The following is a 21,035-nucleotide window of genomic DNA, read 5'->3' as shown; positions in this document are numbered from 1 at the left end:
ATTAGCCCAACAGCCAGTTTGAAACTACAGCAACCAAACTTATTTATACGGGGTGTTCAAAAAGTGTGTCCACAGTGCCATATGATTGTTAGCCATGCATGCTGTATGATTGTTTGCCTGCCTGGGTTACTTCCTCTTCAAGTGGACTCTCCCAACATTCCACTGTTTCGTTTATCTAAGCCAGCATCAGTAGTATCGTTGGTGTGCGTCATTACATGTTGACGAGAACATTTTAGTTTAGTTACTTTGTTTCGTTTTTGTCACTGTTAAGATGCTAGCCATTGAAGAACATGTGTTTTTAGTCGAACAAGTGTTCAAAGCTGGCGGTAAATACACAGTTTCAGTTCGTCAAACTTTTAATTCAGTTTTCCCGGAGACAACACTCCCACATCGCAATACTGTCCGAGATTTGATTAACAAATTTCGAAGTACGGGTTCAGTGACTGATGCACCGAGAAGTTGTCGTCCTAGCGTTTTGTCTGAGGATAAACTACTCGATATTTCCGATAAAACGTCCATGAGTCCAAACATGTCAGTTAGAAAACTTGCTCAGGAAATTGATGTTAGTGTAGGAACGGCCCACACAGCTGTAAGGAAAAAATTAGAACTTTTCCCATACAAAGTGACAGTCGTGCAAGAACTGAAAAATACTGATCACGGCAAGAGACTGCATTATTGTCAGTGGTTCAGAAATTTCGTTCAACAAAATGGAAGGGATATTCTTAATGAAACGTTTTTCACTGATGAGGCATGGTTTCATTTATCCAGGTATACGAACTCGCAAAATTCTCGTATGTGAAGTATTGCAAATCCATTGTGTATTCGTGAGGAATGACTTCATTCTGTGCAAATAGGAGTTTGGATTGCAATTTCTCGACGTGGGTCCCATATTTTTCAACGAAACAGTAAACGCACAACGATACTCCAGTGATATTCTGTACCCATTCACACGAGAACTTGTGTTAAGTGAAATACTGACGGCTATTTTCAACAAGATGGTGCAACCGCTCATACAGCTCGCGTTTCAATGTCACCACTTGCTGATGTTTTTGGTGATCGCATAATTTCACAGGGACTTTGGCCTCCACAATCGCCTGACCTAACACCACCTGACTTTTTCTTCTGGGGTGCAACGAAAGCAACTGCCTATAAAAACCATCCAAAACCCATCAATGAATTGAAAACTGCAACATCCACTTTCACTGCTTCTGTTACAGAAGAAATGTTATAGCTTGTGTTTGGAAACATGATTAGACGTATTGAATTGTGTGTTCAACAACAGGGGGGACACTTTCAACATTTAATGTGAAAATCAATATTCAATAAACTAATATCTTGTATTTCACTGAGTCTCATTTCGGTATATTCACTGAGGCATACGGCACGCACGGCTAACAATCATACGGCACTGTGGAGAGACTTTTTGAACACCCAATACTATAAAGCGAAATACACAAGTACTATGAGCGACTGTTTTGGGATATTAGCACTGGTCTACACATTGATTCCAACTAGACTTCTATGTATGGGATCTTGTAAATCAGTTTCTATTTATGTATGATAATATGGATTATATTCTTTTATGCTAATAAGCATCTTTACCCTGTGCAACATACATTATCATCTCTATGACATTTATTTACAAATATGTTAGAGCTGCGATAGTAGGACTCAGTGTTCCAAGGATATTACATATAACACATTTTGCAATAGAACATCATTCTTGTAGAAAAACTTGAATATATGATTTATCGCCATTCCACAAATGAGTCATCTTTGTCCACAGACACACAGTGCAAAATGTCTATCGCTAACCGCCTTCCAAAGTAAATAACGCTGAACTCTGCATATTGTCGAAGTCTTACCAAAACCAACATTAAACTTAAATACTTTCTGACCAAGAAATATACAATTATTCCCTTAACCGAGATAAGTACCGTACTATTAGAAAATTAACGACAAAAATATTTTTATATCATTGTATCTTCAACTTAAAACCTTACAGCTTGAAGATAATCAGAGAAAATCTGAAAAGCTTCAGTTATTATAGTATTACAATAGTGTAAACAGATTCTGGACCAGAAGAGGAGGGGTATGTGCTCAGCGACGACGAATTCATGCAACACCCTGAAAAAATCTCTTAGAATCGACGAAATATAGAATGTGCTGTCATCACATAGCCCTTCCACTCTCCAAAAACCCCTCCCCCTTCGTTCTGTATCAGAAAACGTTTTCATAACTGAGCAACACCCACACCAGCAGATTTGGTGACATTTTGCCATTTGGGCTACTAATGATAGAATTTTAAACAATTTTTTTTTTTTAAGAAATGCAACCATCGCCATTGTGGCGATTGTTTTGTTGCTCAACCTCAATTTTTGGGCTACACAGGCAAATATAAGCATATTTTTATGGACTGATTTTAATTTAATGTTATTTATAATTATGGTTACCATTCCACTGCCTTATAAATACTGAAACATTGCAACCTCAGTATACTGCCTGTCTCCAAATAACGACTCCAGTGCTAACCTTTAACTGCTATAGATAGGTAATTTCGCTGTTATAGTAGTGCATACATATTTTTAACTTGCTGTAACTCTAGTGGGCAAATCAAAATCTGTTTTCCTGTTCTTTCTTGTTACAAACTTACCCATAATTAGAAGCTATCATAACAGCACATAGCACAAAAGGAATAAAAGGCAGTGCTTACATTAAATCAAATGAAAGTAATAACTGAACTGATTAACAGAACAACAACTGAGCTCAAATAAGACCGACAATCTAGCTGGTCCTGGCTGAAATATGATAGGGCGATAGCCTATGGAGTTATTGATGTGTCGATACCTTATATCTATCGATGGCCTTGTTTTCCGTCATATGTTTGAAAATCAAAACATCTTTCAATTTCACTACATGGCAAATAGGTCATGTGTAATTTCATTTAAGTGATTTTTTTTTGGGGGGGGGGGGGGTGTGGGGGTGTCTGCAACCTGAACATCCTTGATTAAAAGTACAAGTGTTTTCATTTTTACAACACAACATGTCTGTCGTGTCCACATACACTGGCCTTTTCCCCATGATTTTGCCCATGTATGTGTGCAACTCATATATTGAACATACCAGCTCCTCCCTCTTTCTGTGCCCACCTCTTCCTTCCCCCCTTCTTCTCTCCACCTCATCATCCCACCTCTACCTGTCTATCTCCTCCTCCCCACTCAACCCTGTCTTTTCATCGTCTCCTCCTCCTCTCATTCTCCTTCCTCCATCCCTTCTCTCTGCCCATATCTTTCTATCTCCACCTACCGCCCTTCCTTTTGTACCTGCCCACTAACTCTCTACACACTTTGCCTGCCTCATGTATCTCCCCGTCCTCCCCTATCTCTGCCCATTTTCTCCTCCCTCTCACACTGTACATCCCCTCCACCATCCATCTGAATCTGTCCCCTCCAATGCCATCAGCTCATGTAAAGCATGCAATACAGTTCAAGAAAGCAGGCTGGTACTACTCCTACCACATGCCTGTCATTCAGGGCAAGTTACACATCAGGGGTTTGAAAATTATTTATTTGACCCTGCCATACAGGCTGCTGTGCAAAGCAGGTAGATAAAGCAAGCCGATACTACTCCAGCACAACACAGCTATCATCCAGGTCACCCTGCATGTCACGGTCCAGAAATCATTTCTTGCCCTTCTCATTTAGAGTGCCCTGCAAATCAGGTTTATTTGCCAGGCATATACTGTTCCCAGAAAACATGCTTGTACAGGGCAGCCTATATGCCATGGACTGGAGAAAACACTCCCATTGGAGGTAAAAACCAGACGAAGCTAAACTTCGCCCAAACAGCCCACGAAGGGCCAATGGTACCTATCGGCCAGCGTGTCATCCTCATCCCACAGGCCTCGGTGGATGCGAATACAAAGAGGCAAGTGGTCAGCACACTGCTGTCCTGGCCATATGTCTGTTTACGAGACCACCTATTGAAGCTAGGCCAATGTAAAACACCGTGTGCTGCTACCCATGAGGCCTGCTGTCTCTGAGCCTAATAATACTGCCGTTTTGGTTTACAACTTCTTCAAGTTGCACACGTGCATTTGTGACAAGTCTCCGACACAAATCGTCTGGAATGGTACGGAATAGCTCCACAATGATGGCCCTAAGTTGCACTGCATTTTCGGATTTTCTGTGGTACACCGTCTCATTAAGGAGCCCCCAAAAGGACAAGCCACATGGGTTAATGTCTGTGCTGTGGGGCGGCCACATTCCTTCTCTTGCATAAAATTCTGGAAATCTGTTTGGCAATACCATAAGGCCAAGTCTTTTGTGTAGGAAATCAAGCACAATGTTGGCATTATGGAGGGGTGCTCCCTTCTGCATGAACCATTGTGTCTGCAATGGAAGACATAAGGCCATGAGTTGAGGAAAGAACTGCATTTGCATCATTTGTAAATAGCATTCACCGGTTACTGTAGCATCGAAGAAGAATGGACCAATGATTCCATGGCTTGACATCGCACCCACATGCACACTTTCTCCCTGTACGTGTCTTTCGTGTGGATTATTCGCGGACGTTCACGTGTCAAGAATTGAACATTCTGTTTGTTCACAACATTGTTCACATAAAAATAAGCTTCGTCAGAAAACCATGTGTTGTGTAGGACTGCCTCTTGGCCTCGCTAGATTTCCCGCCTTGCAAACTACAGTCTGTGCTCCTCTCGAAGGTCGGATAGAATAATTCTTTGTACAGATCGGCGTGAAATTCCCAACTAGGTACTGGCTCTTCTTGGTGATTTACTCGGACTACAAGTCAAAGCCACTCGATCTGCTTCAATGTTTTGCTGCGAACGTACGGTATGTGCATATGGCCGCTGACATTCCAAAATGAAATTTTTTATGTAATCCACGTATTGTCTGTCGGCTGGGAGCCCACCGTGTGCCGAAAGAAGCACGAAATCTTCTCTGTGTCAATGTAACGCTGTTCATCGCCACGAACAGTAACACAAACTTCGTCTTTTGTACGACAGTCAATTGTCCTTTGTCCGCCATCGCGGCAAAATAAAATGGCGGAGTCACAACGGAAGTGATGAACTCGCAACGACATCTGACGAAATTTCGATGAACTGCACGAAGCTGAGCGCACAATTTGAAAGTTATTGCCCCAGTAGTATACTTGTAGGATCAAAATTCAATCTCGTTACTTATTGTGCGGCAACCTGTACATATGTCTGTTGCTTTGTATTGGTGATGCTCTCATGATTGTTTTTTTATAAATGAGATGTTAACTTTTGTAATAAAAAACTATACAAGGTGTAACAGAACGATATTTTAAAACTGTGGGAGATTGAAGGCGGTGAAATTTTGAACATTTTGATATGATGGTCCTATAGCGATGAATGTGAAATAAAGTTTCTACAGCACAGTGCACTCTCTACATTTCAGCAGGCGGAATAAAACACCAGAATACTGTAGTTTGGAAAACGTTCATTGACAACAGAGTACAATCAAATACTGTAATCAAATCGGTGGCTTCATTACTGTGGGATAAATGTTCAATGTGATGACAATCAAGCTCATTAAATAATGTGGAACAATGAACTATGTTTAGTGTGATTCTCTGTTAGATTCTGCACAAACCTCAGACAGTATCAAAGGCTGTAAAGATGGATTCAGTAAGGTCAGGTACTGTTCTTCCTTTTGCTGAACACACAAGGAACTTTACATAACCTCAGAGGAAAATATCTAGAGGGCTGAGGTCTGCAGCGTGCACAGCCAAGGGGCTTTGCATTCTCTTCCAGTTGCTTCCTTGCATGAAGTTGTCTATGAGATATACCATGGCCCAACAATCACAGTGCGCTAAAAACCATTACTCTGAGACCATGAACTAGTGCACAATTGCAAGGGAATATCCTCCAGAAGTTTCGGCAAGGTATTATTCAAAACATTAAATGCCATCCACCATTCAAATCAGATGGAAAGACTTGTGGTCCAGTAAGGTGATCTCCAAGAATTCCAGCTCAAATGTTCACTGCGAATCTAGTCTAGTAACTTCTTGTACAGGTAGCGTGTGAATTTTCAGCAGTCCCATGAAGGCTGTCGACACTTCATTTCGCATTTCTGGCTGTAAGTTCCTTACATCAAAAAGTTCAAAATTACATCCTATACAATCTTTGAAATTTTTGAAACGTCATTCAGTTACACTCAGTATGCTGCCAATTCACAGTTTACTGAAGAATTACCTTCTGTTTAAGTTGACCACACTCAACAAGTTACAAGTAAAATTGTAGCTAGTTGGTTGAATTTGTTGACTTGGGGGAAGGTGTAGGGGAATGAGTGGGTCGGTCCTGTGCCATGTTGAATTCAGCCTCTAGTTGTAGTAGACTTGTAGCAATATTGCTGCATTTCAATGCTCTGGTCTGTGAAACATGTGCCCATGCTTCACTCCTCTGTGTATCGCTTCCATAGCGAAGTTAAAGAAAAGATTAGACTAACTGCAGGACACACAAAGTCATTTAAGTAGTAAGTTTTGCTACACTCCATTTGCAGATTGTGACTGTATGTGTACATGTAGACTTCAGAGTTCCACCACACAAATGCAGATGAAAGTTCAATAATTTTACATGGTTTTCTTAAATATTTAAAACCTACAAAATAGGTATGAGCACCATGTTAAACCAAAACAGTTGAATGTAGTTCTTGCATTCTAGATAAGAAACTATCAACTTAATATAAATTGTAGAAAAAGACAAAACTCCAAAAATATTACAAAAGTCTGTGTATTTAAGCATATTCCACATCACCTCCTAAACCACTGGACCGATTTCAACTGAACTTGGTACAAATATCATTCACTAGATTAGATTAGATTCAGTTTTCGTTCCATAGACCCAAAAATGAGATGATTCTCGTGGGTGTGGAACATGTCAGAAACTATAACATAAAAAACATAAAACATTTGAATATAAATGGTCACTACCTTGATCATCTGTCAGAATTAATATACTGTCAGAATGAAATATAGTTAGGCACTTTTAATAAATTTATCACACACAAAATACCTAATCTTGACTGTAGTGACCAAGTGCTGTCAAAACTAAAAACTAATAGACATTCTTACTGAGGCTGAACTAACAGTCCCTGATTAAATATTCATCTAGAGAGTAGAAGGAGTTGCAGATAAAAAAGTCTTTCAAACTCTGTTTAAACTGTACTTTATCTGAAACCAAATTTTTAATGGCTGCTGGCAATTCATTGAAAATTTGTGTTCCTGAATATTGGGTCCCTTTTTGGGCCAAAGTAAGTGATTTTAGGTCTTTATGTAGATTGTCCTTGTTCGTATTATTGATACCATGCATTGAGCTATTGGTTGGAAATAGAGAAATATTACTTGCAACGAATTTCATTAAGGGGGGTAGGACATCAAACGGGCTGACTTGGAGCAGGAGAGGCATCTCAGGACATTTTAATTTCCAGTGTCTATACTTTTACAAATAAAGTCATAAAACTTTGTCAGCATCACCAGGAAGGATTCAGGATTAACACTCATTGCAATGGAAGTTCGAAAACATAACAAAATAATTTTTTTACGTGCGAAATTTCATCTTTTTTCACTTACTAATGGCTGCATTTGTTGCCATAGGTGCACTTTTCTTCATAAGTTAGAGAGATTCTTCGATGAATTTTGCACAGCATACATACCATACTCACAGGTGTACGATAGTCTAGAATTTATTTAATTTATGAAAAAACGAATGAACCGTTATACACTCCTGGAAATTGAAATAAGAACACCGTGAATTCATTGTCCCAGGAAGGGGAAACTTTATTGACACATTCCTGGGGTCAGATACATCACATGATCCCACTGACAGAACCACAGGCACATAGACACAGGCAACAGAGCATGCACAATGTCGGCGGTAGTACAGTGTATATCCACCTTTCGCAGCAATGCAGGCTGCTATTCTCCCATGGAGACGATCGTAGAGATGCTGGATGTAGTCCTGTGGAACGGCTTGCCATGCCATTTCCACCTGGCGCCTCAGTTGGACCAGCGTTCGTGCTGGACGTGCAGACCGCGTGAGACGACGCTTCATCCACTCCCAAACATGCTCAATGGGGGACAGATCCGGAGATCTTGCTGGCCAGGGTGGTTGACTTACACCTTCTAGAGCACGTTGGGTGGCACGGGATACATGCGGACGTGCATTGTCCTGTTGGAACAGCAAGTTCCCTTGCCGGTCTAGGAATGGTAGAACAATGGGTTCGATGACGGTTTGGATGTACCGTGCACTATTCAGTGTCCCCTCGACGATCACCAGTGGTGTACGGCCAGTGTAGGAGATCGGTCCCCACACCATGATGCCGGGTGTTGGCCCTGTGTGCCTCAGTCGTATGCAGTCCTGATTGTGGCGCTCACCTGCACGGCGCCAAACACGCATACGACCATCATTGGCACCAAGGCAGAAGCGACTCTCATCGCTGAAGGCGACACGTCTCCATTCGTCCCTCCATTCACGCCTGTCGCGACACCACTGGAGGCGGGCTGCACGATGTTGGGGCGTGAGCGGAAGACGGCCTAACGGTGTGCGGGACCGTAGCCCAGCTTCATGGAGACGGTTGCGAATGGCCCTCGCCGATACCCCAGGAGCAACAGTGTCCCTAATTTGCTGGGAAGTGGCGGTGCGGTCCCCTATGGCACTGCATAGGATCCTACGGTCTTGGCGTGCATCTGTGCGTCGCTGCGGTCCGGTCGCAGGTCGACGGGCACGTGCACCTTCCGCCGACCACTGGCGACAACATCGATGTACTGTGGAGACCTCACGCCCCACGTGTTGAGCAATTCGGCGGTACGTCCACCCGGCCTCCCGCATGCCCACTATACGCCCTCGCTCAAAGTCCGTCAACTGCACATACGGTTCACGTCCACGCTGTCGCGGCATGCTACCAGTGTTAAAGACTGCGATGGAGCTCCGTATGCCACGGCAAACTGGCTGACACTGACGGCGGCGGTGCACAAATGCTGCGCAGCTAGCGCCATTCGACGGCCAACACCGCGGTTCCTGGTGTGTCCGCTGTGCCGTGCGTGTGATCATTGCTTGTACAGCCCTCTCGCAGTGTCCGGAGCAAGTATGGTGGGTCTGACACTCCGGTGTCAATGTGTTCTTTTTTTCATTTCCAGGAGTGTATTTTAAACTTCATGTTTAGAAAAAACACAAATTTTATAGTTAATTACCTCAATTTTTACCACAGTTTTTAATAGATTTGGAAAATTCTAGAGTTTCATACACCTTTAAGTATGGTTTGTATGCTGTGCAAAATTCATTGAAGAATCTCTCTTACTTATGAAAAAATGTGTACCTTCAGCAACAAATGCTGCTAATAGTAAGTGAAAAAATGATGAAATTTCACACATAAAAAAATTACTTCGTTATGTTTTAAAACTTCCACTGCTATGAGTGTAAATTCTGAATCCTTCCTGGTCATGCTGGCAAAGTTTTATGAATTTATTTGTAAAAGTATAGGCAGTGGAAATTGAAATGTCCTGTGATGCCCCGACTGCTCCAAGACGGCCCGCTTGACGTCCTACCTCCCTTAAGTAATAAATATACTGAGAAACGGTAGTTAGAATACAGGTTTCTACATGATTTTCTTGAATTTACATTATAAATGATATCTTGTTACCCACTTTGTCATGCTAAAAACTTTTGCTTTGATGAATTACCCCAGAATATGATCCCATATGACATAATAGAATGAAAGTAAGCAAAGTATGCAAGATTTTTTAAATTTATATCTCCTCTATCTGGCATTATTCTCACTGCAAATACAGGCTTGTTTAGGCGCTTCAGCAACTCTGTGGTATGCCCTTCCCAACAGAATTTATATTTGAGTTGTAGTCTCAGAAATTTAACACTGTCAACCTCTTCGATTTACATGCCCCAATATGTATACACATGCTAGAGTGAAATCTCTTACATGTTCTGAACTGGATATAGCGGGTCTTTTCAAATTTTAATGCTAATGAATTAGCTTTAAACCATTTATTAATGTGAGTGAACATTTGATTAGCAGCCATTTGTAAATCTGTACTTGATTTGCTACTTACTACAATGTTTGTATCGTCTGCAAACAAAACAGACTTAGCATCTGACAATGTAACGGATGGGAGGTTATTTAATATACACAAGAAAAAGCAACTGACCCGAGCTGGAACCTTGAAGAACATCACATGTAATTAAATGCCAAACAAATGAAGACTGACTGCTTATTGCACAAGTACTTTGCAAAGACACCCTTTGTTTCCTGTTAGTTAGATAAGATTCAAACCATTTTGCAGCACTGCTAGTGACACCATACTGTCGTAATTTACTTAAAAGGACGCTTTCATTCACACAGTCGAAGGCTTTTGACAGGTCACAGAAAATTACAGTAGCGTCTTATTTGTTACTATCTGGAAAGAATCACTGTGGGGGTAAGGACAAGCTTCCTATTGTAGCGACGGGGCTGAGGATGAAAAAGTACTGTAGTCCATGCCATACAAATACCCGTACTTCATTCATCCACTGTGTGACAGTGAGAGCAGTTGGTGACTTGCAACAAACTTTATATAATTACACACCTATATGAAACTTTTTTCTCGTTGATACCCCCACAAAATGTTGAAAGGAAGAAAGTTTGCCATTTACCACATTTTCGCTGTTCATGCAGTAAAACTGCCACATCAGGCATGACGTTTCAATTCATTGTTTGTTTACTATTAACTATGTTCTCTACACATTTTTCAAACAGGATTCACATGTACTACAGGATGTTCACGCAAAATTATAACATTTTACGATACATAGTTCATGAGATATCCCGTCATAAACACAGAGACGCGCGAAAAACTGTCGCATCATACAAAACGTTTAGATTTATTACTTCTTTGCTACTAACTCAATTTGCAACACTTTATGCAGACAGTATCCCCATATGACACTGAAAGTACCTACAAAATTATACCATTATATGACTCATAGTTCAAGTGATATGACGTCGTAAACATTATGCTGCATGAAAACGAAACTGCAGGGCGAAATTCGCTAGAGATACACGTACAGTGTGGGGACAAATATGTGTTAGATACGTTCAGTATATATGAAAATATATGTGACGTACATACACAGGCAAAGCAGAGGTAAAAAGCTCCTTCCAGCCCACTGATTAGATTTCAAGGTCACTACGTACACCCATATCACTTCATATCTGAAAAGAAATACTATGGAGGTAAGAACCAGCAGCCGTCTATTGGGCTACGGGTGAGAAAATGGAGGACATAGAGATGGACACAGATAGGGTGGAGAGAAGATTGACAGAGAGAGAGGAAGGGGGATTGGCTAGAAAGGGAAAAGGAGGATATGGACTGAATGAGGGGAGAGTAGAAGATGGACAGAAAAAGAGAGGAGGATGAGGTAGAGAGGAGGGGTAGGAGGAAGAATTACACAGAAAAGGGAAGAGGATGAGATGAGCAGAAAGGGGGAGGAAGTAATGGACAGAGAGAGGTGGGTGGAGGAGATGGACAGAGAGAAGGGGAGGAACTGATGGGCACAGAGTGAGGGGGAGGAGACAGGTAGAAAGAAGGGGAGTGAGCAGATGGAAAGATGTGAAAGGAGCAGATAGATGGAGGGGAAGGAGCAGATATACAGAGAAAGAAAAGAGGAGAAGGAAGAGATGGACAGAGATACGGCAGAGGAAAAAGTGGACAGAGGGAGAGGGAAGAGGAATCGAAGAGGGAAATGGAAAAAGATGGTCAGAGAGATGGGATGGAACAAGGTGGACAGAGAAACGAAAGAGGAGATGGAAGAAAGTGGGGAGAGAAGGAGAGGGACAGAGAAAGGAAAGAGGAGATGGGTCAACAGACTATCTACCAGTGTTCTCACTGAAAATAATTTTATAAGCTCTTCAGCTAATATCGGCACTACTACGATGATTCCGATTAACTACATCAGCTTTTTACATGTGTGAAACTATGCCATTAGAATTTCGGATCATACTGTGTCGAAAAATCAGCTGTCGTCTTTAGGGGGTGGTACTGGTGGACGCATAGGGAGTCTTGGTATACTTGCGCAAGATTTTCATGCGTGTGGAATCTTAAGTTATGATACTGGCGCATGAAGTAAACATTTGCCTAGAAGTCGATTATTGCTGTATTTGTTTTTAATGTACAGCCTGTCGGAACTGTCAAGAAGACTGTAGTATGTGATTGTGATGTATATTAACTGTTTATTCTTGCCGTGCGGCTGACGTTTGAGAATAGGGCCAATGGTTTCGAAAAAAGGGTCGTTGTTTCGTTCACTAGCTCCTTTATCTCAAACTATTGCTGAGAAACTGAACTCAGATGATTCTAGAAATGGCGTGAGACTGTTAATACAACGTAAGTAAGAAATACGAATCGCAGATATCCACATATGAAAGTATTGGAATTGTGTAAATGTATGCATTGCGAATACCGATTCTCACCATAATCGTTTTTCCATGTTCAGGGCTATCATTGATCGTCGTGAGCTTAAGACAATGGATTTTGTTTTTGTATGAAAAAACTGGTTTCCAATCCATTTCTCTAGGGGCATTGCCCGTTAATATATCGGTTTGTTTCTCCAAGGGACAAAACGCTATTTTTATGTTTTTTTTCTCGAATGACAAAGTAATGTGTTGGTCATAGTTGAGGCAAGGGTTACCATGTTCCTTCGTTTGTACCAAAAGAAAATGGAGTCGGGAAGCTATAATTAGCAACACATTACACTCGGTGTGGATTTACTGTTGTAAAAAATAGCCTAATAATTGGTAGTGAATAATTACTGACCCTAGAAGAGAGAGAGAGAGAGAGAGAGAGAGGGAGAGAGTGTGTTGTGTTGTGTTGTGTTGTGTCAGAAAACGACTTTACTTCTATATCTCATTGACCTCTCCCTCGTGGTATGAAAACCATTTGATCATTAGCAACTTGCAGAAAATCACCTGTTCAGTTCTTGAAGGACCTGTTAATTGGCCAGAGGGATACAGTGCACAAAACTTGGGTGATAAATATAATTCATACAGACTTCTATTTACATTTTATGGGAGCAACTTTACACCAGGGTTCAGTTATCGGGTCAGTTGAAATCAGCAATATCAGTTTTTCCAGGATTTTTGTGTTTGTATTTAGTTTGGTATATCTTCGTTGTTGTATAATTAGTTTGGCACCATCGGTAACGCCTTAATTCCTGTGGCTTGTAAGTTAGTTTCATTGACTTTCTCCCATTAAGTAAGTTTCATATTTGGAAGAATGCAGTTGCTCTGTCCAGCCATACTGATTTGGATTTTCCTGGATGGCTAAGGTAACTGCTGGGGTGGTGCTTTAATCAAGGCCACAGCTGACCACCCATCCTATATACATAAAGCATGTTATGTATGCTGTGTGTTGTATATTTTGGCTTAGTAATTTGCGTTGTTGACTAATTGTGTATCATTGTGAGATGATCTTTGGGTGAATAATTACATTATGTCACTATGATGTGAAATGTGTTTACAAATATAATACACTAGCAAATCTGGCAAAGCTTCATGATTGTCAAATATGTGAGGTAATTGGATGTGTCCATCTTCCCTTCCCCCTATCTGTTTGTAGTCTTCTCTTTCCATCACCTCCTATCCCCCACCTCTCTCTCCATCTGCTCCCCCTCCTCTCTCATTCATCTCCTGCTTCCCCCTTTCTATATCCATTCCATCCCTCCCCACTCCGCCCTTTTCCTCTTCTCCCTTCTTGAACTTTGTTAATTGTTATTGCCAATTGAGCTGTGATTGGAAATTGAGTTTGCTTAAAACAAATGAGTAAATTGTATATGGAATATGACAGACCTCCTTTGTTGCTGCATCCGTGAAGGTAGTAGCTTTAAGAACATTATTTCACGTAGTTTGTATGCAAACAGGTTGGGGTAGAAAGTTTCAGGTGATTCAGATTCTGAGAAAAACAAAACAGATAGTTGTGTATACAATTTTTGTTTAAAATGATATCTTAGGAGGAAGAATATGTAAGGGAGAAGCAATCTGTCTAATGTTTAAATGCACTGCTATTGAGAGAGAGAGTGTTTGTTTCAATAAAGGAATATGTAGTCCATTTGTGTCCGAACATTTAGTATAATCTTCTATAAAAGTTTGAATTAAATCGGGCAAGAACTTTTGGAGATTTTTGGTAACAACATTAGACAATGGATTGTCTTTACATAGTAGTATAGATTTTCTCAGTGACAAATATGGCTGCATACTGACCTTGTAAATGATCTACATAAAGAACACTTGACTCTGTGTTTAAATTCTTTGCAGTATTGGTTGTAGCCAAAGGGTTAATAGGGATTCTCTACAAGTCATCAGCTTGGACCGGTGATGTAGGAACAATGGGACAAACACCATGGACAACATGGCTACTGTAACATATCAGTGGCGATTGTTTTCAGAGTAAGCTCAACATCAGTCTGTCACACCAGCCAAGTTTTTAGTTTCACCTTAGTTGGCTTTGCTCACTCGAAACTTTCAAGTCTAACCTAGTCTTCGAGCAGAGCTACAGATCAGTCTGTCTCCACAAGGTTTTTGTTGCTTTCACATTCATTGGCTTTGCCAACTAACAAGATGATTTGAATATACACAGTAAAATGTGACGTCACAGCAGCTGTTAATACTGCGTCACAGGTCAAAGTTGATGTCTTGTATCAAATATTCCTCCTGACCCTGGTCAGGATTGTTACAACTGAATATACCATCCCAGTCCATATTGCATTAAGACCATATGACACATAGTATCATGTACTTAAGATTCATAGTGGTACATGTATTAATGTTACTTTACTTTCCGCACTGTAGCCTTTATAATATAGCTTTACTATGAGCTTATCAGTGTGCCAAACTGTTTACAGAGCTGTTAACAATATCTTTTAATGTTAGCCCCTTTGATTTAGCCCAATCTACATCAGAATGCGTACTCCACAAGCCACCATGTGCTGCTTGATGAGGGTACCTTTTACCACTAATATTGTAGAAATCAGCATGGGTTTCGAAAAAGACGATCATGTGAAACCCAGCTCGTGTTATTCGACCACGAGACTCAGAGGGCCATAGGCCATAGACACGGGTATCCAGGTAGATGCCGTGTTTCTTGACTTCCACAAGGCGTTTGGTACAGTTCCCCACAGTCGTTTAATGAACAAAGTGAGAGCATATGGACTATCAGACCAATTGTGTGATTGGATTGAAGAGTTCCTAGATAACAGAACACAGCATGTCATTCTCAATGGAGAGAAGTCTTCCGAAGTAAGAGTGATTTCAGGTATGCCGCAGGGGAGTGTTGTAGGACCGTTGCTATTCACAATATATATAAATGACCTTGTGGATAACATCAGAAGTTCACTGAGTGTTCATTATGGGTGACAAAAGGAATATACGGGAAGCATTAAGTTACGAAGCAATAGCTATAGTTTTCCAAGCATATAAATTAAATTATCATATGGCATTATTCTTCCCTCCAGGGATTTCCATTTGTGTTTATTGAAGATTTTCATAGTAATTGCATGTTAATTGACCCTACCAGCAATAAATCTACCAGACTGTCTCTCAATTGCTTAATGTCTTCCTTTAGTTCCACCTGATGGGAGTCCCGAACACACTAACCGAATTCAACGATGACCTGCACAAGTGCTCTGTACACTTCCTCTACATGTTCTTCCTTAACAAAGAGTTGTTCCACAATATTATGATGGCATTATTTGCTGGAAAACCCCATATGGGGTTGTTCATATGCCTTGTGGAAGTCTTTACATTTGACATCTCTTTGGCAACTTGCGTGTTGATGAAGATAAGATGATTAGGATTATCAACCTGGCCGGGAATTGAATCAGGGACCCCTTGATCTAAAGAGAGTGACACTAATCGCTAGAACACACATTGTGGACTCTGCTAGGTAGAGTCAGAAGCAGAAACAGTGGGTAGGTGCAGTGCTTATCCCAGCATTGCCAGTTACCAGGGTAGGAAACATCTGGAGTGTGTGGCCTGGCATGGAAATGGTGCACAGGCATGCTGCAAGTCATTCTCTCTCTCTCTCTCTCTCTCTCTCTCTCTCTCTCTCTCTCTCTCTCTGCGCACAATGCACCATCTTCTTCTGTGCACATCTCTATAGCCATTCACATGTTTAACTCATGAATGGGGGGGGGACTGTCTTTCTGTATACTTCGTTATGGGCCCTAACTTCTCTTAACATGTCTTCATGGTCCTTGCGTGAAAAATATATTAGCGACAGTAGAATTGTTTTGCAGTCAGTTGCAAATGCCCGTTCTCTAAACTTTTTCGATACTCCTTTGTGAAAATAATATTATCTTCCCTCCAGGGATTTCCATTTGTGTTTATTGAAGATTTTCATAGTAATTGCATGTTAATTGACCCTACCAGCAATAAATCTACCAGACTGTCTCTCAATTGCTTAATGTCTTCCTTTAGTTCTACCTGTTGGGAGTCCCGAACACACTAACCGAATTCAACGATGACCTGCACAAGTGCTCTGTACACTTCCTCTACATGTTCTTCCTTAACAAAGAGTTATTCCACAATATTATGATGGCATCGGTGATTGAAATCAGGAGAGTAACCTTTGCTTAAAACATCCAAGGTGATAGGCCGTAGTCAATGTATAAAGTCTCCTCTGACATTTCGTCTCAGACTTTGGGAGATATTGTCCGAGGTAAAGCGGCAAACTGCTACAGTGTATGAACGGGAGAGTTAACTTAACATTTTGAAATTTTCGTCTCTGAAGTGTGTTATCACTTTGTGTAGCTTGATGCAGGGCAAAATTTCATGTTTTTTTTATCTAATTAATTTGTCCATTTGCTGAAAACTAATTTAACAGTTTTCAAGAAAAATGTTGAAGTGTCTCATTTAGGCTTGAGAATAATAATCACATTATAAACAGTGTGAAATAATACTTATGGTACATGTATAGTGATTATACCCCTACTGCAAAGAGCCTTCCCGAGTTTCTTTTGATACATCGCATTATTTTAGTAGAAATACTGAAATGTCAGATACTAGCTGTCAGCTTTGACCTGTGATGTCATCGAGATGGCAGACATAGCCATGTCACCATTATGTGGTATGGCAATGTCACACATTGAATAGTCGAGCAGACAAAAACAGTTCCAAAATAAAAAATTGAATCAAAATTATTTGAAGAAGAGAATGAAGCTAATGGAACACCAGTGGGAATTTTGGTGAGAAGACACACAAGAAAATGACATTCCTCCACTAATATACACATCCGTACAAAAAATTATGTAAAAATCCATTACTGGTACTTAATGACTTGTTAAAAGTGTTGGTCACAATTTAATTTATTGATGCATTTTGATACATCATTAGCAGAATATAGCTGTGGTAAAAGAAAAAACAAGAATTACCACAGGAAATGCCACAGAACAATTACATGCGCACTGGTCGTCCATTGCATCAGTACTTACAAAGAAATACATGACCAAGCAACATGGTAGTGGGCACATACGGTACTGAAAAGAGCTCATACATATATGAAGTCTCGTGCCAAACTGACTGTGCATAGAAATCAGTAAAGGTGAGGAAAACAACTGCTATCACCAGATAGCATTTGGTAACTAATACAGTGTATCAATCTTCCTCTTCTCTTCAGGTATTAGGTAGGCTTCCTCTGTCTCTTCTCCCATTGCACGTATAATTTCTTCCCTTTAAGGGAAGTCTCTCTCTCTCCATTCTTTGTAGATGTTCATTCCATTTTCTTATGTAATCTCGATTTTTTTCATTGAGGCTAAAGATTTGCAGTTCTTCTCTAATATCTTGATTTCTTAGCCTGTCTTCTCTGGTGCAACCTCTAACACCTCTAAGGAATTTCATTTCTTGTGCCGGAATCCAGCTTTCTTGCTTCTTGGTAATTACCCAGATCTCACTTCCATAGAGCTGTGTGAGAACTGCAGCAGTTTTGTAAAATTTAATTAGTGTGTGTTTTCTGGTTCTGTTTTTTAGGTTTCTGTTAATTGTTCCTCATACCTGGCTGAATTTACTGAGCTTAATTTCAGTATCTCTGCTATAGCCATATGTCATACCATGTCCGAGGTAGTTGAAATGGTTTACTTGCTCTAAAGTCTTCTGATCTATCACTATTTTGGTTCTGATTGGTTCTTTCCCCATGAAGGCCATTGTCTTAGTGCTTTCTTTTGACATTTTCATGTTAAATTTTGCACTTACTTGTTTTAGCAAGTAGATTCCTTTCTGAAGGTCATCTTCCTTATCTGCTAGGATCACTGCATCATCAGCATATAGTAAATTACTTAAAAGAATGTTCCTGTATAGGCGGATGCCTTTCTGAAATTCTGATTTCCATATATGTCTTACTTCATTAATGTAGATGTTGAACAAAGTTGGAGAGATGCAGCAGCCATGTTGTACCCCATTGTTAGTTGGTATCTCATTAGTTGCTTTACCATTGAGATCTAGAGTGATATTTGTGTCTTGATATAAACTTTTTATCGCATTTACTAGATGCTTTGGATATCCGTGATTTGCCATTATTTCCCAAAGTTTAAGTCTGTTGATATTGTCAAAAGCTTTTTTAAAGTAAATAAAAGCAATGTGTGTTTCTTTATTATACTCTCTCAGTTTTTCTATTATTTTCTGTAGAATAAAAACTGCATGTATTGTAAAATGTCCTTCCCTAAAACCCATTTATTACTCATGCAGTACTGCTTCTGCTATTTTTTTAAGACTTGTATTTAAAATCTTAGCATGCACCTTGAATTTTCTGTCAGGGTTATGCATCAATGTATCCTGAAAAATGTAACCAGCAGGAGATCATACACTGAACATAAATTATGTACTATATAATTTGAAAACCATGGAGTAACCACGCAGGCTTAATATTTAAAAAATAAGAGTTACGTAGTACACAGAATGAAATATAAATAATATAACAAAAATAGAGATCTCATGTGGCATATTGGCTGCTATAATTACTAAATATAGACCAGGTGTCTATTGAGAAATTATTTATAACACTGTGCGAGACATAAAATACAGAAATAATATGACTTACATTCATAAATGATGACAAGGTGAGCTAAGAATGTGACACAGCTTCATAAAAATTACAGTGTCCAGTCACATTAATGTGGTCATCTGTCAAAGCCCTGAATAACTACCTTTTGCAGTACAGATCTCTACGAAACATGCAAGAAGAGTGTCAATGAGGTTCTGAAGGGTACCAGCTGGGATGGGGAACCATACTGACTACATCTACATCTACATTTATACTCCGCAAGCCACCCAACGGTGTGTGGCGGAGGGCACTTTACGTGCCACTGTCATTACCTCTCTTTCCTGTTCCAGTCGCGTATAGTTTGCGGGAAGAGCGACTGCTGGAAAGCCTCTGTGCGTGCTCGAATCTCTCTAATTTTACATTCGTGATCTCATCGGGAGGTGTAATTTGGGGGAAGCAATATATTCGATATCTCATCCAGAAAAGCACCCTCTCGAAACCTGGACAGCAAGCTACACCGCGATGCAGAGCGCATCTCTTGCAGAGTCTGCTACTTGAGTTTGCTAAATATCTCCGTAACCATATCATGCTTACCAAATAACCCTGTGACGAAACGCGCCGCCCTTCTTTGGATCTTCTCTATCTCCTCTGTCAACCCGACCTGGTACGGATCCCACACTGATGAACAATACTAAAGCATAGGTCGAACGAGTGTTTTGTAAGCCACCTCCTTTGTTGATGGACTGTATTTTCTAAGGACTCTCCCAATGAATCTCAACCTGGCACCCGCCTTACCAACAATTAATTTTATATGATCATTTCACTTCAAATCATTCCGCACACATACTTCCAGATATTTTACAGAAGTAACTGCTACCAGTGTTTGCTCCGCTATCATATAATCATACAATAAAGGATCCTTCTTTCTATGTATTCGCAGTATATTACATTTGTCTATGTTAAGGGTCAGTTGCCACTCCCTGCATCAAGTGCCTATCCGCTGCAGATCTTCCTGCATTTCACTGCAATTTTCTAATGCTGCAACTTCTCTGTATACTACAGCATCATCCGCGAAAAGCCGCATGGAACTTCCGACACTATCTACTAGGTCATTTATATATACTGTGAAAAGCAATGGTCCAATAACACTCCCCTGTGGCACGCCAGAGGTTACTTTAACGTCTGTAGACGTCTCTCCATTGAGAACAACATGCTGTGTTCTGTTTACTAAAACTCTTCAATCCAGCCACACAACTGGTCTGATATTCCATGGGCTCTTACTTTATCAGGTGAAACTGTGGAACTGTATCGAATGCCTTCTGGAAGTCAAGGGAAATGGCATCTACCTGGGAGCCTGTATCTAATATTTTCTGGGTCTCATGAACAAATAAAGCGAGTTGGGTCTCGCACGATCGCTGTTTCCGAAATCCATGTTGATTCCTACAGAGTAGATTCTGGGTTTCCAGAAATGACATGATACGCGAGCAAAAAACATGTTCTAAAATTCTACAACAGATCGATGTCAGAGATACAGGTCTATAGTTTTGCGCGTCTGCTCGACGATCCTTCATGAAGACTGGGACTACCTGTGCTCTTTTCCAATCATTTGGAACCTTCCGTTGCTCTAGAGACTTGCAGTACATGACTGTTAGAAGGGGGGCAAGTTCTTTCGCATACTCTGTGTAGAATCGAATTGGTATCCCATCAGGTCCAGTGGACTTTCCTCTGTTGAGTGATTTCAGTTGCTTTTCTATTCCTTGGACACTTATTCCGATGTCAGCCATTTTTTCGTTTGTGGGAGGATTTAGAGAAGGAACTGCAGTGCGGTCTTCCTCTGTGAAACAGCTGTGGAAAAAGGTGTTTAGTATTTCAGCTTTACGCGCTTCATCCTCTGTTTCAATGCCATCATCATCCCGGAGTGTCTGGATATGCTGTTTCGAGCCATGTACTGATTGAACGTGAGACCAGAACTTCCTAGG

General features: G+C 40.6%; 1 protein-coding gene across 1 annotated transcript in view; it reads left to right on the top strand.

Moving 5' to 3' along the window:
* Positions 1-12,148: 12,148 nt before the first annotated feature.
* The window catches only part of LOC124722061 (COMM domain-containing protein 5-like), a 72,634-nt gene continuing 63,747 nt past the window's right edge, over positions 12,149-21,035 (top strand). The window contains exon 1 of the mRNA XM_047247257.1: positions 12,149-12,414. Within this exon, the coding sequence (XP_047103213.1) occupies positions 12,303-12,414 (112 nt within the window). The 5' untranslated portion in view covers positions 12,149-12,302. The remainder of the gene's footprint in view (positions 12,415-21,035) is intronic.

Source organism: Schistocerca piceifrons, chromosome X (genome assembly GCF_021461385.2).
Source record: "Schistocerca piceifrons isolate TAMUIC-IGC-003096 chromosome X, iqSchPice1.1, whole genome shotgun sequence".
Taxonomy (NCBI): domain Eukaryota; kingdom Metazoa; phylum Arthropoda; class Insecta; order Orthoptera; family Acrididae; genus Schistocerca; species Schistocerca piceifrons.
The sequence above is the reverse complement of the archived record's forward strand: the minus strand, read 5'-3'. Positions and strand labels throughout refer to the sequence as shown.